The 12,755-nt window shown below is 39.1% G+C and overlaps 1 protein-coding gene across 1 annotated transcript in view; it reads left to right on the top strand.

Annotated features, from left to right (window-relative positions):
- Positions 1-12,755, top strand: part of VEPH1 (ventricular zone expressed PH domain containing 1) — a 1,092,144-nt gene that overhangs the window by 532,839 nt on the left and 546,550 nt on the right. Inside the window, exon 8 of the mRNA XM_086944228.1 lies at positions 4,441-4,817. Within this exon, the coding sequence (XP_086800354.1) occupies positions 4,441-4,817 (377 nt within the window). The remainder of the gene's footprint in view (positions 1-4,440; positions 4,818-12,755) is intronic.

Below are 12,755 nucleotides of genomic sequence, written 5' to 3' on the forward strand. Positions count from 1 at the left end.
ATATGTGAAAAACTATATAGGAAACACAATCAGTAGTGGACTGTCAAGTTGATATAAGCAATTCTGTAACCAACCAAAAATTATACAATAATTTTTATTAATTTTTGACTTTGTTCATGTTTTAGTAAAAAAAGTTTTTTCCTTTTATTTTTTCATGTATTTTATAGAAAGACATGCATCAGATAAATATTAAAACAAGTCTGCGTATTTTCGACGTGCTACTACTATAGCACTAGCCTGTCTAATGATACTAATTTCACTTCAATTATAAGAATTAATAACAATGTATGATATATCGATTGCCGTTGGGTCAATAGAATGAGTGCAATATATTCAATCTTCTACATACATAGTATCACTTTGGTCAGACAAGATTATTCTTTTTGTTAATTTCGAAAATACATGAACACAAACGGGTATTCATATGCCTCATGGCTAAGAATGTAATCCAATGTAATCCTATGCGCGTTCCGGCCTTATGCCTTCATCAGGTAGCCATGTATAAAATTAAGCCTGAAAAATTAAAGGAAATTTATTTTAAAAAAAGAGAGGTATTGTGGGTGGTTACATTGTGTCAGTCCTACTTGAATATACAATCTATACATTTCAAAGTTCTGGTCTATGGTTATGGTGTCACAGGAAAGATTAGGGTGTCACAAAAAAGAGTTCTATCAAAATTTAAGTTTCAAAAGTCGAGAATAAAGAGAAAGTGCAAAAACTGAGACCTGCAGAGTATGTGCACTATATACATTTCACAGTTCTGGTCTATGGATATGATATCACAGAAAATATAATGTTATCACAAAAATTATTTCTATCTGAATTTAAGTTTCAAAGTCGAGAATAGAAAAGGGGTGCAGGAACTGAGACCTGCAAAGAATATAGAATTATGTTGTTAGGGAAGAGAGAGAACAGGATGTTTAAAAGTTAAGATATTCACACATGCACCCATGTATCAATGCCCGTGGTGACTATATATACAAATTTACTTATACATCGCTATATCCTTGTTGATAGTGTGAAAGCCATAAATACCTTAGTTAGGCGTCATGGGTTCGCTTGTGTTAGAATCACTCATAAGTGTGGCTGCCTTATAGTCGTGAGCTCCAAAGTTGGCTCTTATGGAATTGCTAATGACAGGGAACCCAACTGGAGATATAACGATTGAAAAAAATGTTAATTTCGGATAACTTATTATCATTTTGTTAGAAACAAGCAAAATGTTACTTTGCCTTCATCATCACGGAAAACACTTAGAAACAGCTTCCATTTTTTATAAAAATGTATACGTAATTTACATATAATCATTCCTTTTAGCACACTTTCTCTATGTGGGAACTCAGGTTAGTGGTCCTATGTAAAAAAAAGCATGCATTGATATAGAAATAATTGCCGGATGTACTCTAACTGTATTTTGCCTTTGCATTCACTAATGTGATACCTTCCAGAGGATCATATTTCTATTTTCATTTATTGTTAACAAATATTCAAACAGGTCTGCGAATATAATGTGTTTTTTGTATCCTAAAATACAGTATCAATTACTGCATTGCATGTTTTGGTGCTTGGATGTTTTATTTATTTTTAAATAGTGATGCGTGTATGGCAACATTTTTGTAATCATATTTTGGATCACAATCAGAAATTTAAAAAAATGCTTAAATACTCTGGAATAAATGTGGAGTGACTTCACACTACCTCTTGAGTTCTACGAGAACTATTCTGCAAAACAGTGTAAATAAATGGACACCACTTCAAACGCATCATAGGAAAATTGGTCTCTAGTTATTGTAGTCAAGTGAAAACAAAGAATTGAGCAAATTGTGTTAGACTAAAAGATAAGAATTGCCTAAATCCGATGTTCAGAATTTCAGGGTCATGCATGAACTAGTGAGGAAACAAAACATACTTGCAGTACTGCTATATTTGACATCACAAATTGTATACATATCCGTTTCCATAAATGCTAAATTCTGTTATTCATATATTAATTAGTACCTTTTAAATTTGACAATGGTGATGGCACCCTGAGAACAGAATGCAACATTTGTCAGGTGCACAGTCGCATTCTGGGAACTTGAGCCACCAAGACATGCCTTGAAAACACTGAAATGATGTTCATTGGGATTACTTACATCCGTCAGGCAGATATCGGACTTTCATGGAATTCACAAGGATCCCAGAAGGACTGGTACTTTGAGGGACATTAATTGACAGCTAACTCACAAATTTGAGATCAGATTTAGGTACCCCACTCTCAAGACCATGCTGTAGAAATAAATAATAGCTACGTGAAGACCCAACCTCTTGAAGATGTTAAGTTGGACTAGAATTATGCAGACTAAAAGCTCTGCAATAGCAACATGGAACAAAAGAAGTAATATCTGATGTTCTGTCAAAGCTTGCTGACTCTCCCTACAACACATTTAGGGCTTCAGAAAAATAGCAAGGTTTAAATGGAAAACCCACAAGACTTAATAATAGACTCAGACAGGTATTAGATTAACTTTGTTATTGTATTAAAGATGCAAAATTAATTGCAATAAGCAATTCTTTGAGAATTTCAGTGGAGAATGTCACAGCTTGCATTAAAGCACAACCATTTAGCCAATGCTTTATTGGATGCTTATCATGTAAAAATCAAAATACAGAGTTACAGAGTCCCACTTTCATTAAAGGCAGAAGGATAGTTTGTTAGTATCAGAGCTCAAATCCTACAAAATGAAGGGGACAGGATTCAGACCTATAGTCCATTATGGGTGAGTCCTTTAGCATAAAACAAATGAAATAAAAGAAATGGCAATGGAATGGTTCAGCAAAGAAAGTTTCAGTCCATCAGCTACTGACTGTAGCATCAGCAAGCTGTTGAAAAAGTACAAGATAGTTCTTAGCATTCATCAAAAATTGATCAGCATAGCGTCCAAAGTTAGAGTTATGAAAAATCAGAATGACGTTTGACAAGAACCGAAAGTCAATAGCGTTGTCTCTCCTTTTGGGCTTCTTCTTTTATAAAGTCTCAAGCAAAATTCCAGTGATGTAGCATCACACCCCCATTAAAAGACTGTCATGTGCTCAGATTCACATAATGTCACCTAGGACACTCACAACAGCAAGATGCTTTCCCATGCTGCTCGTAAAAAAAGAACGATTTGAAAGTCCACACAGGCCTAACATCAATGAAAAAGAAATACAAAGTATCCATCTATAGCAACAGCTGAAATCCTGTTCGCAAAGGAATATTTCACTGTGAACATTGAAGAAACATTTTGGAATGTCGAAAGTTATACATGTACAAAATAAATATAGCAAAATCTCACCAGTTGTAAATGGACCATTTTATTAGGTCAGTGGAAAGGTCTCTATTACAGAAAGAGCATTTTTGAAAAAGCCTTTAAATTTGCATTACACATTTTAAATGAAATACGTTCTAAATCAATGTCAAATATAATGCAATCACATCAATTCAAATGGAGAATATGTAGAACTTTCTCTAGAGATTTTGACAAGGAAATAGCTAACGTTAGAAAAACTTTACTACCACAAATTTTGTCAATATTCTTATAACTATATAATGTTCTAAGTTCATAGTACAAAATTCATTTTTCACTTTTCATAAACTATAGAATTTCTAGCATTAGTGTGCACATTTTAGGATCGTACCTATTTTCTACACATTTCTGCGCCAACTTTGCTAAATGCTGCATTCTAAAAGAAGGCATTAGAAACACTAGGCAATTTTATTAGCAGCACAATTTCATCGGTAAAGGGTAATAAACATCATGTTCATAAGAAAATTGTATTCGTTCAATTCATTTGTTTGTGCTATTATTGCTTTGTATATATGTTTTCTTCTTTTTGCATTTTAAAACACGCTTTTATGGCACTTCTACTACACTTGTCTCAGTTCCATGTGTCACTGTGTCTAACGTGTGCAAAGTGCACTTTCAGTTTTTCGTGTCTTTAATCAGTGACTGTGTTGTGTATCATGTTTTTTAAAATTGTGCTTCTTCACTATTATATGTGTGTGTTCATCATTTTTACACTATAAACCCTCGAAACAAACTTACTCCTGCACTTGACAGTGCTATATTTGTTTGTGTTTCTAGGGTGTCAAACTTCCTGCAAGAAATAAATCAACATTTAATACCCTAAAAACTCACCTCTAACTCTGCTTTTACTGATATGGATATTAGACTCTGCAGGTCAAATATGTGCATTCACTCACAATTCTGCATGTCCTGATTTTGAGAAGGAGTGCTGTGAATATAAATATGCAAACTGTTGATTTGAACTTAACTTTGGCTAAGGTGCTGAAATATTTTGGAACTGTATACAGAAAACTGTTTAGCATAGTTTCGAGCTTGCATTTACCTATGATACCTCTTGCAAAGTTGTTCCTTTGTCTGAACTCTTTTTCAATATATTTCTTTAATTGCACAGGTCAAAGAGTTTAGCTTTTCATGCAATCCGTCTAAAGAACGTTTCTTCAGGCACTGCAGAAGACAATGAAGATTTGGTTTTAGATATCTTTGAGCCAGAATTATTCAAGGGTCAAAGAAATGATACCCAGGCATCAAATATGGTGGACACAAAAGATGCCACAGATGATTCTATAGATGTTTCATGTCAAGATTCGAACACTGTGCCAGAAGTCACTAAAGAAAGCTTCCAGAAAGGCAGCATTGAGACATTAAAAGACCCTGCTGGACCATGCGATAAACTTTACTTACACTTGAAGGAAAATCTCAATGCAATGAAGGAATATGTTCTGGAAATTAGGAAGAAAATCCCAATACCAGACCAATGCATTATTGAGGGTAAGTGATGGAAATAGTTATTGTGTGGTGTTAATAATTTTGTTTCTGTTGAAATTGTTAGTGATGTTCACATTGATGGGAGGCATATATTTTCCATACCCGATATGTGTTAATTTTGTGTAGACTGCATAAACCTGGCAGGGTGAAAAATGTACGTGAGACACTTGTGAGATATCTGTTCAATACTTTTTGTATACTGTTTCTAAAGTCATACAGTGAACTTTGCTTTTGCAGCCCATGTGATCAACGATTTACCATGATGTTGAGCCAAGATTGCACCACTTTCCCTGTTCCTGCACAAAAATAATCATAACCATAATGCAGGCACCTTTAAACTAATTGTACGTGCGCCTTGGTGCTAGGCAGCATACAGTGTTCCATTACCACTCTCTCCCTTCCACGCGATGCAGTGCAGCAAGTTCACTTTCTATGCTACGTTGCATGATATAAGAGTAAATGTACCCCCAGTTTCACAGGTCCTCAAAGATACCTGCTGAACATACCAATCTCCTACTAATACAAATTGCACAAAAGAGGGAAACAAATGTTCCACAAAGCACTTAAAATCCTCTGATTGGGTTTTATGTTATATTAGGCTTGTATAAAAAGATAGAAAGCTGCCTAATTGCACTGCATTGCGTCATCTAAAATGTTGCACTGTTTGCATTTCTTGTTTTAGTTTCAGGGGCCTCTGCTGTCTATTTTTGTAGCTGTTCAATAATATATTTAATGAATTTCATCATCTACAAGATTGCTATTTTTGGGGGGTGTACCAATGACAGACAGTGTTTTTCTAGCAGTTAAATCTGTCAGGGGGTATCACTGTTGTATATATTCCTGGGTAGATCCCTTCAAACCCAATGACTAATGTAATGCTCAATGATTTATTCTTTCTGGGCCAATATGTGAGGTGCCCAGGGAGATTCAAACTGTCAAGTTTGTTTGCACACATTTTAGAGGTCAAACTTTCTTCTGAGCACGTGCACCCACCTCTAGCCCCTTTCTCTCTCTTTGTTCATCTCTCTCCCTCTCTCTGCATCTCTCTTTCTCTCAAGATCTCTTTCTCTCGACTTGCCAGAGCCTTATTAGCTCTTTTGAAGTGAAACCTGCAGTCTTTCAAATCAATACCCTCTTAATGATTCAAAACATTTTTTAATTAATATATTTACTAACTAGTGTCAGATTTTACACATTCCTGTCTTTAAAATCTTAGTTGCCCACTACATAATTGTTATATGTTTGTCCATGGTTTGCATATAGAAAACATGTAAGCAACATTCATATTATCACATATCAGACAATGGATTAAAACTGTTAATAAAAGCTATATGAGAGTCGTAGAATTGCAAACCTATCTTTCCTTAAATAAAGGTCATTGGAGGTAAAAACAATATCATCGATCACCAGTAGATGGGGGCTTCGTAGCATTATTTGAACTGTAGCAGGAAAGTGCACCCCTTAAACACAGGTGTGAACATTTCATCTACTGGTCGCAAACCACATTGGGCCACTTGTGACTGGAAAAATGCATTTTCCATGGACACAAGTAAAATATGACTCAGACTTAATAAGTATGCCACTATTGGGTTTTAGTCATTATCGGCTGCGGCCTGTGCAGGTAAGAGCGGTGGGGTAAGCTTGGGGAGGGATTTAATAGACGCCCACTAGGGAAAATGAAATAAATAAATAATTTCCCCTCGTCATCCTCTGTCGCAATCCCCCCTCCCCACCCGGCCCCACCACCCAACCGCTCTTACCTGTATTGGCCGCATATGGTCATTATCACAGCTCTGAGCACATCTTGTTTATATTCAGGAAGAAGCAGGTGAAGTCTTCCTAATATTTATAGTTAATGCTAAGAACATGCATTTACAAAGCACCTTCATGTGATAACTTGAGCAGGTTTTTAGTAATGTGCCTAGAAGGTGTTTTTCAGGGCTGTGCAGCCACTGGATAATGATGTCAACATGGAAAATGAACAGTCATCTATGAGTTCTCACAAGCAAGCAATTATATTAATGTTCTTTTATAATGGAATGGCTAGGATGTGTTGTGACATCAGAATGTTTTGAGATGGGAATATCCCCTGTATGATTTGTCCTTAGTGAACCCGCATGCAACTTTCTATCCAGTTTTGTGTTTTTGTTTTGGTCTCAGCACACAAGACAATCATGCCTGTTGTGTCTTGTGAGTTAGAGATGATGGACTCAGTAGAACAGTGACATAAGTACTTGGGCGTAGGTTATAGAATTCATGATGTAGAATGTTCGGTTAATGGTTACACACTAAAGAATAAAGATATGTAATACCAAGCTCTGAGTGTGGTATGATCCTTTGCATGTACCCGGGCTGGGAAGGATGCTACAACTGGCAATGAGATAGAGGATTATGAAAACCCTCCGACCCCAAGACCCAAGAGTATTCTCCCAGAGAGTTTGCCTTGGTCCAGCAAACTGCTTGTGTGTGCCACGTTTGCCTCAGTCAAAGTGAAAATGAACAGTTGATGCATGTGGAGTTAGAGAGGTGGAGGACTAGCAGTAATTTACCGTGATCACTTTAAAGGTACTTTTTCTCCAGCATCAGACACTCAATATGAGGGGCTCAATTTTCAATAGAACTGAATCCCAGAAATACCTTCAAGGGCACGTTGGTATACCGCCCTCCCAGGTCAAGAGCTAGTTTTACGGCAAAATTAGATTCACTTTTAGAACCATGTCTCACTACAAAGACATTCACCTTCTTGGGTGATTTTAATTTACATCTTGAGATGATGTCAGATAAGGACACAACTACTCTAATAGAAACCTTGAGTATGTTGGGTTTGACCCAGATAGTAAACAGGCCCACTCATGAGGCCTCAATGGGGTATTTTCCTTAGAACCAGGTTTAACAGTGAAGGAAATTTTACGTATAGTTTGGTCAGACTATTTCTTAATCACTTTTGACTACCCAGCTCAAACTGTCCCTGAAGCTTGCGTTGATAAAATGCAGCAAAACACGTATAAATCATGGAACAAGATAGACAAACTCACATTCAAATTTCAATTGGAGCAGACGCAGCCAACTATGAACATTCAAGTAGATCAGGCTGCAGAGGAATATACCAATTGGCTAAATGATGCCTTGAAGGCTATAATACCAACGGAAAAAAATAACAGGAACCGCACTCGGCCGTCAGCCCCATGGTTCACTGAAGCTCTGAGACTAGAAAACAAAACTGTCGCAGGTTAGAAAGGCACTGGAGAATAAAATATTAGGCTGAAGCTAAAAATAGTTACAAATATGCACTACCAAAACAGATAGGGCCTGTCCTTCAAGACACTCCTATTTTTCAGCTAGGCTGCAGGATCAATATGGGTGTGTGCATATTCTTGTCACTACCCCTTTCCTTGTTATATCAAGGCTCTTTAATTCCTGCGCAAGTGTCACTCTTTGTCACAGTACACACAAGGAGCTGTGGCTGAGTGACGGAGCGTGTTGTTACCGGCTGGGAAACCTTGACCTGTGGCGGGTTTCGATTAGGATACGTGATCTTGACAACACGGATATCCACCTGAGAATGGTAGCAGGTATGCAGTAGATATGCAACTCCCAGGTTTAAATCAGATAAGGCAAAGAGGGGGCAGAGGAGAGACGGAAATCCAGAGCTCGGCTCTCCGGACCCACCTGTGAAAAATGCCGGCAGATTTCCCCGATGAAGGCCAAGCGGCCGAAATGCATTGGAATAGATGGAATGTATTCTTTTGAAATATAAATTGGATACAAATACAATTGTTGAATATATATATATATCTTCTGATTGAAAAAATCGATGAAACTTGCCAATAACAAATCTCAACAAGTATGAATAAAATACTGAAGAGTGTTGAACAAGAAAACAGCTTTTTTTGAAAACTTTATTGTCCATAACCTTGCTGACAAGTTCAGCACACATTAGTCTGTGCCCTATGTGACACTTGCACTGTATAGTGCCAGCGCAATCCTTATTAAGGTCTACTAACGCCAGGTTGATGCTGGTACCTAAAATTCGTACGACAAATTGGGGAGGCCGAAGTATAAGCTACTGTACAGCTAAACTCTGGAACACTCTCCCAGTTGATATACGAGCGGCCAACTCCCTCATTACCTTCAGAAAAAGTCTGAAAACCTAGTTGTTTAATTAAGTCCATTGAATTTATGTTCTTTTCTTTTCCTTCAATCATGGCTACTTAGATCCAGCGCCAAGACACCTTCGGGTATTCGTGCGCTTTAAAAATCATATTAACATAACATAACATAACAGAGTGCCAATCCAGCCAATGGAAAGCTGGTGAACAAATTGAAGGGCTTAGGAAAGTTTGTTTGACGTCTGCTAGAAAATTTCTGGTAAAGTCAAGACAAGAGATACTGTGCCACAGCCTAACACAGAGCCATCATTCCTACAGTACGACAACATTGAAGCAGCAACAACCAGATAGAAAAGTGATAAATGCCATGATAGCAAAGTGCAAGAAAGTGCTTAAAGTGGAAACATTTCTGATGCAAAAAAACCCTAAAGGCAGTAGAAACCAGGTACATTGCAAAGAGGTGAGAAGGGTGAAGAACCCGTGCAAGAAACAAAGCCACTATTCTCCCCCAAAGAAGAAGAGAGCGCCTCCCAACTAAAGAGTGAGCACGACGACCCAAATGAAAGCACATGGCTAGTGCTTGACGAAAGTGCCGGTCCAGGCGGGCAACAGACGCTGCCGTAACAAACTCTGCTCCTGACAGTAGAAAGCTCCACAAGTTATGATGCTGCTGCATTCCCAAGACAACCAACTCCCTTCTATACTGCCAAAACATGGAATATTTGCGATAGATGGACTACCTGGATCGAAACCTTCGATGGTTTCACTGATGTGCTGGAAGAAGTAAATGCCAAACAGATCATTAAAAATCTGAAGAATTTAGCAGGTGAAGGAGTAAATGAAGTGATAAAGAAAATACCACTCGGTGGTGAAGAAATGTTTTATCAAATCAAAGAGGTACTGAACACCCAGTTCAGTAAAATGCCACATGTCAAATATGAAAGGTACATTTTCACCAAGAAAGGCAGAAAATTGGTGAAACAATGGATGAGTTTGTAGAAAGACTTGATACGCCCATCAAGTATGCGTCTCAGAGTAATAGAGGGCTGTCTCTCCGATTTCTTCAGACGGCAAATGCCTTAGGAGACACTCAGCTTGGTGCGAGTACTCATGGCTGCTAGAGCGGAATAAAAAGCTGACAGGCAATCAGCTAATATAGAGCCTAGAATAGCCCAAACTAAATCAGCGCTGAGTGTGAAAAGTATGTTGTTACACAAGGTAGAAGGTCATAGAGTAATGATGTGTATTTTCCTTTCTGCATGATGGTGACTGTCCCGCCAATGGACAGATATGCAAAGGCTGCGGGAAAGAGTATCATTTTGCAATGGTTTGCAAAGCGAAGGAAAGATCAAGTGTGTCATGTTGAGAAATCAAAAGGGAACGGAAATCAAGTGTGTCAAATTGAGAAAACAAAATGGATGCCAGAAATGTACAGAGCCATTCCAACGTTGCCCACAAGGCCAAACAGCAATGTCAGTTGAGGAAAGTTGAAACTGAACGGCGTCTATTGTCATCAAATTCCTTGTCTAAAAGTTTTTCGCCCTCATACAGTTAATGGTTGCACGCTGAGGAATAAAGACGTGTAATACCAAGCTCTGTGTGTGGCATGATCCTTTGCATATACCCGGCTGGGGAGGACGCTACACTGCCTTTGCACTGCGGGAGCACTTTAATTGGTGATTAGTGAATATGTGTAGTGCGTATTTATTGCCTTCCCTAGCTGAGAATAGCAATAATGGGGAGGTGTAGATGGTGTACTATAGTGAGTCACCTCCTACAAGGTTTCAGTGTGTGAGGGGTATTTACAATTTTTTTAAACATTTCCCTTCCAGCAATTAAGAGAAGGAGCATAGAACTGTTTACATCACCACCCATACAAGATTAACACCGAAAATAAGAATAGCAGCACACACATAGGCACACGTATATATCTATATTCACACATTAAACTGTAGAATCTCTATGTTGGCTACCTTTACTGTGTGGCAGAATTGTTGAAGGAGTATGTCAACTCGGTTGGGGTATGGGCATGATGGAATCCATTTTGATTCTTCTTTTAAGGTACTGTACACAAAATGGAGGAAGGAGGTCACCGTCAGATTGGCTATTTGAATTGCAGACCCAGACTAAGACTTATCCTTTTGGTAGTCACTGAATGCACTGGATTTGGGAGGACAGGGGATAGTGGTGTGTTTGAAATGCAAAGATGTTCCCTAGACATGCCCTTCCCTTGGTCTCTCAGAGGTGCTACAGAGAAAGGGTAATAGAATGACGAGAGTTAAGGTTTCCCTTTCCTTGTGTGCCAGTGTTTTGGGTGGCTCCGAGAGAAAACTTTCCAAATGCTTTCTTCTTCCTGCTTTCACTTGAAGAAAAAAAACTGCATCTGAGCTGGCTTACTTACGCCTACTACCCCTCCTGGGATATAGGCCATCAACCAGAACTCTCAAGCCATCTCTATCCTGGGCTTTTCTTTTCAATCTGACTCCAGGTGTAACCCATCTCCTTGCAGTCAGCCTCGAAACCAGGTGTTTCTTGGTCTTCCTCTTTTCCTTATCCCTGGAGGGTTCAAGGTCAGGGCTTGCCTGGTGGTGTTTGATGAGGGCTTGCAGAGAGTGTGACCTATTCAGCCAGACTGTCTTTTCATGATTTTTTTCATGAGCAGTGAGTTGGAAAGTGTATCTGAGCTGGCTGGAGTCTATACATCAAGTGGTCGAACTATTGAGCAACTTGGAATTCACAAAGAATGTCTAAAAGGATTTCTAGAAGGAATGTATAAAGATCAGTTGGAGCTTCCATTCAGTTTTCTGAGATATCTCCTAACCTATAGAGGACTTCCATGATCAAGGGTTGAAACTTTTTTCTGCCACCTACCCAAGGGTGTTGGGGACCATGTTCCCAGAGGGTTGTAGCCTGCTGTTGAGTGTCTGTCTTGGGAGCTGATGAGCTGAAAGAGGTGCACTAGTGGTGTGCCTGTACAGTGTCTGTCCAGATGAGAAACCTAAAGAGAGCTGCCTGCTTTTGGACCTGTGAATGGTTTGATGAAGTGCTCTAGACACCACCCCAGAAGGAGACCTCCTTGAGGACCTGAGGTGTACAGTAGCTGTAGCTGTGTGACTGCAGAAGTGTGCCATGAGTTTTGTGCCCTGTGTGGTGGTGTATAATGGAAGAATGAAGGCCTAGAATGGTGGGACATTCCATGTTGCTGACATCAATGTGCCCCAGTGCAGATGTGTTATATCATCATGTACCTCCCAGTACTGCTAACATCATTGTACTCCAGTGCGGCTGTGCCACTTCAGCATATTATAGCAGTGCTGCCAATATCAATTAGACCCTGGACAGCAGGTTTGCATCATCAAGTGAGCAGCCTGAGTTCACTGTGACCCATCCTAGAGTGCACTGAGGAAGAACAGTTCCCTGGACTGACTGCTTTAGTGTCGACTCTTACAAAGGTCCCTTGGAAGAGGGGCAGGAGCTCGGCAGGGAACATCCATCCTCAGAATGCTGTCCTTCCACTCTGGCGTGTCCTCAAAATGAAATTGTGACCTTCAACTCTTCCCTGGACTGAATAATTTACTGCCGGCTCTCATGAAGGTACCTAGGAGGAGGGGCATGATCCAGATGTCACAACACGTAAAAACCAGGTGAAGCACCTCTTGACTGCATCCCTGAAACCTGCAACTGCTCCTCTGGCCGAGCCATATGAACAAGAAAAGGGGAATATAGAACTTTGTAAAATGTATATCAGACACAGTATGCATAGGCGGGGGGTTGCCTATTCACCTGTCATATTAGTTTGAAGCATGACCCTGTAATTTTCCATTCATACATG

The sequence above is a fragment of the Lissotriton vulgaris genome, chromosome 11 (assembly GCF_964263255.1).
Source record: "Lissotriton vulgaris chromosome 11, aLisVul1.2, whole genome shotgun sequence".
In the NCBI taxonomy this organism is placed as follows: Eukaryota; Metazoa; Chordata; class Amphibia; order Caudata; family Salamandridae; genus Lissotriton; species Lissotriton vulgaris.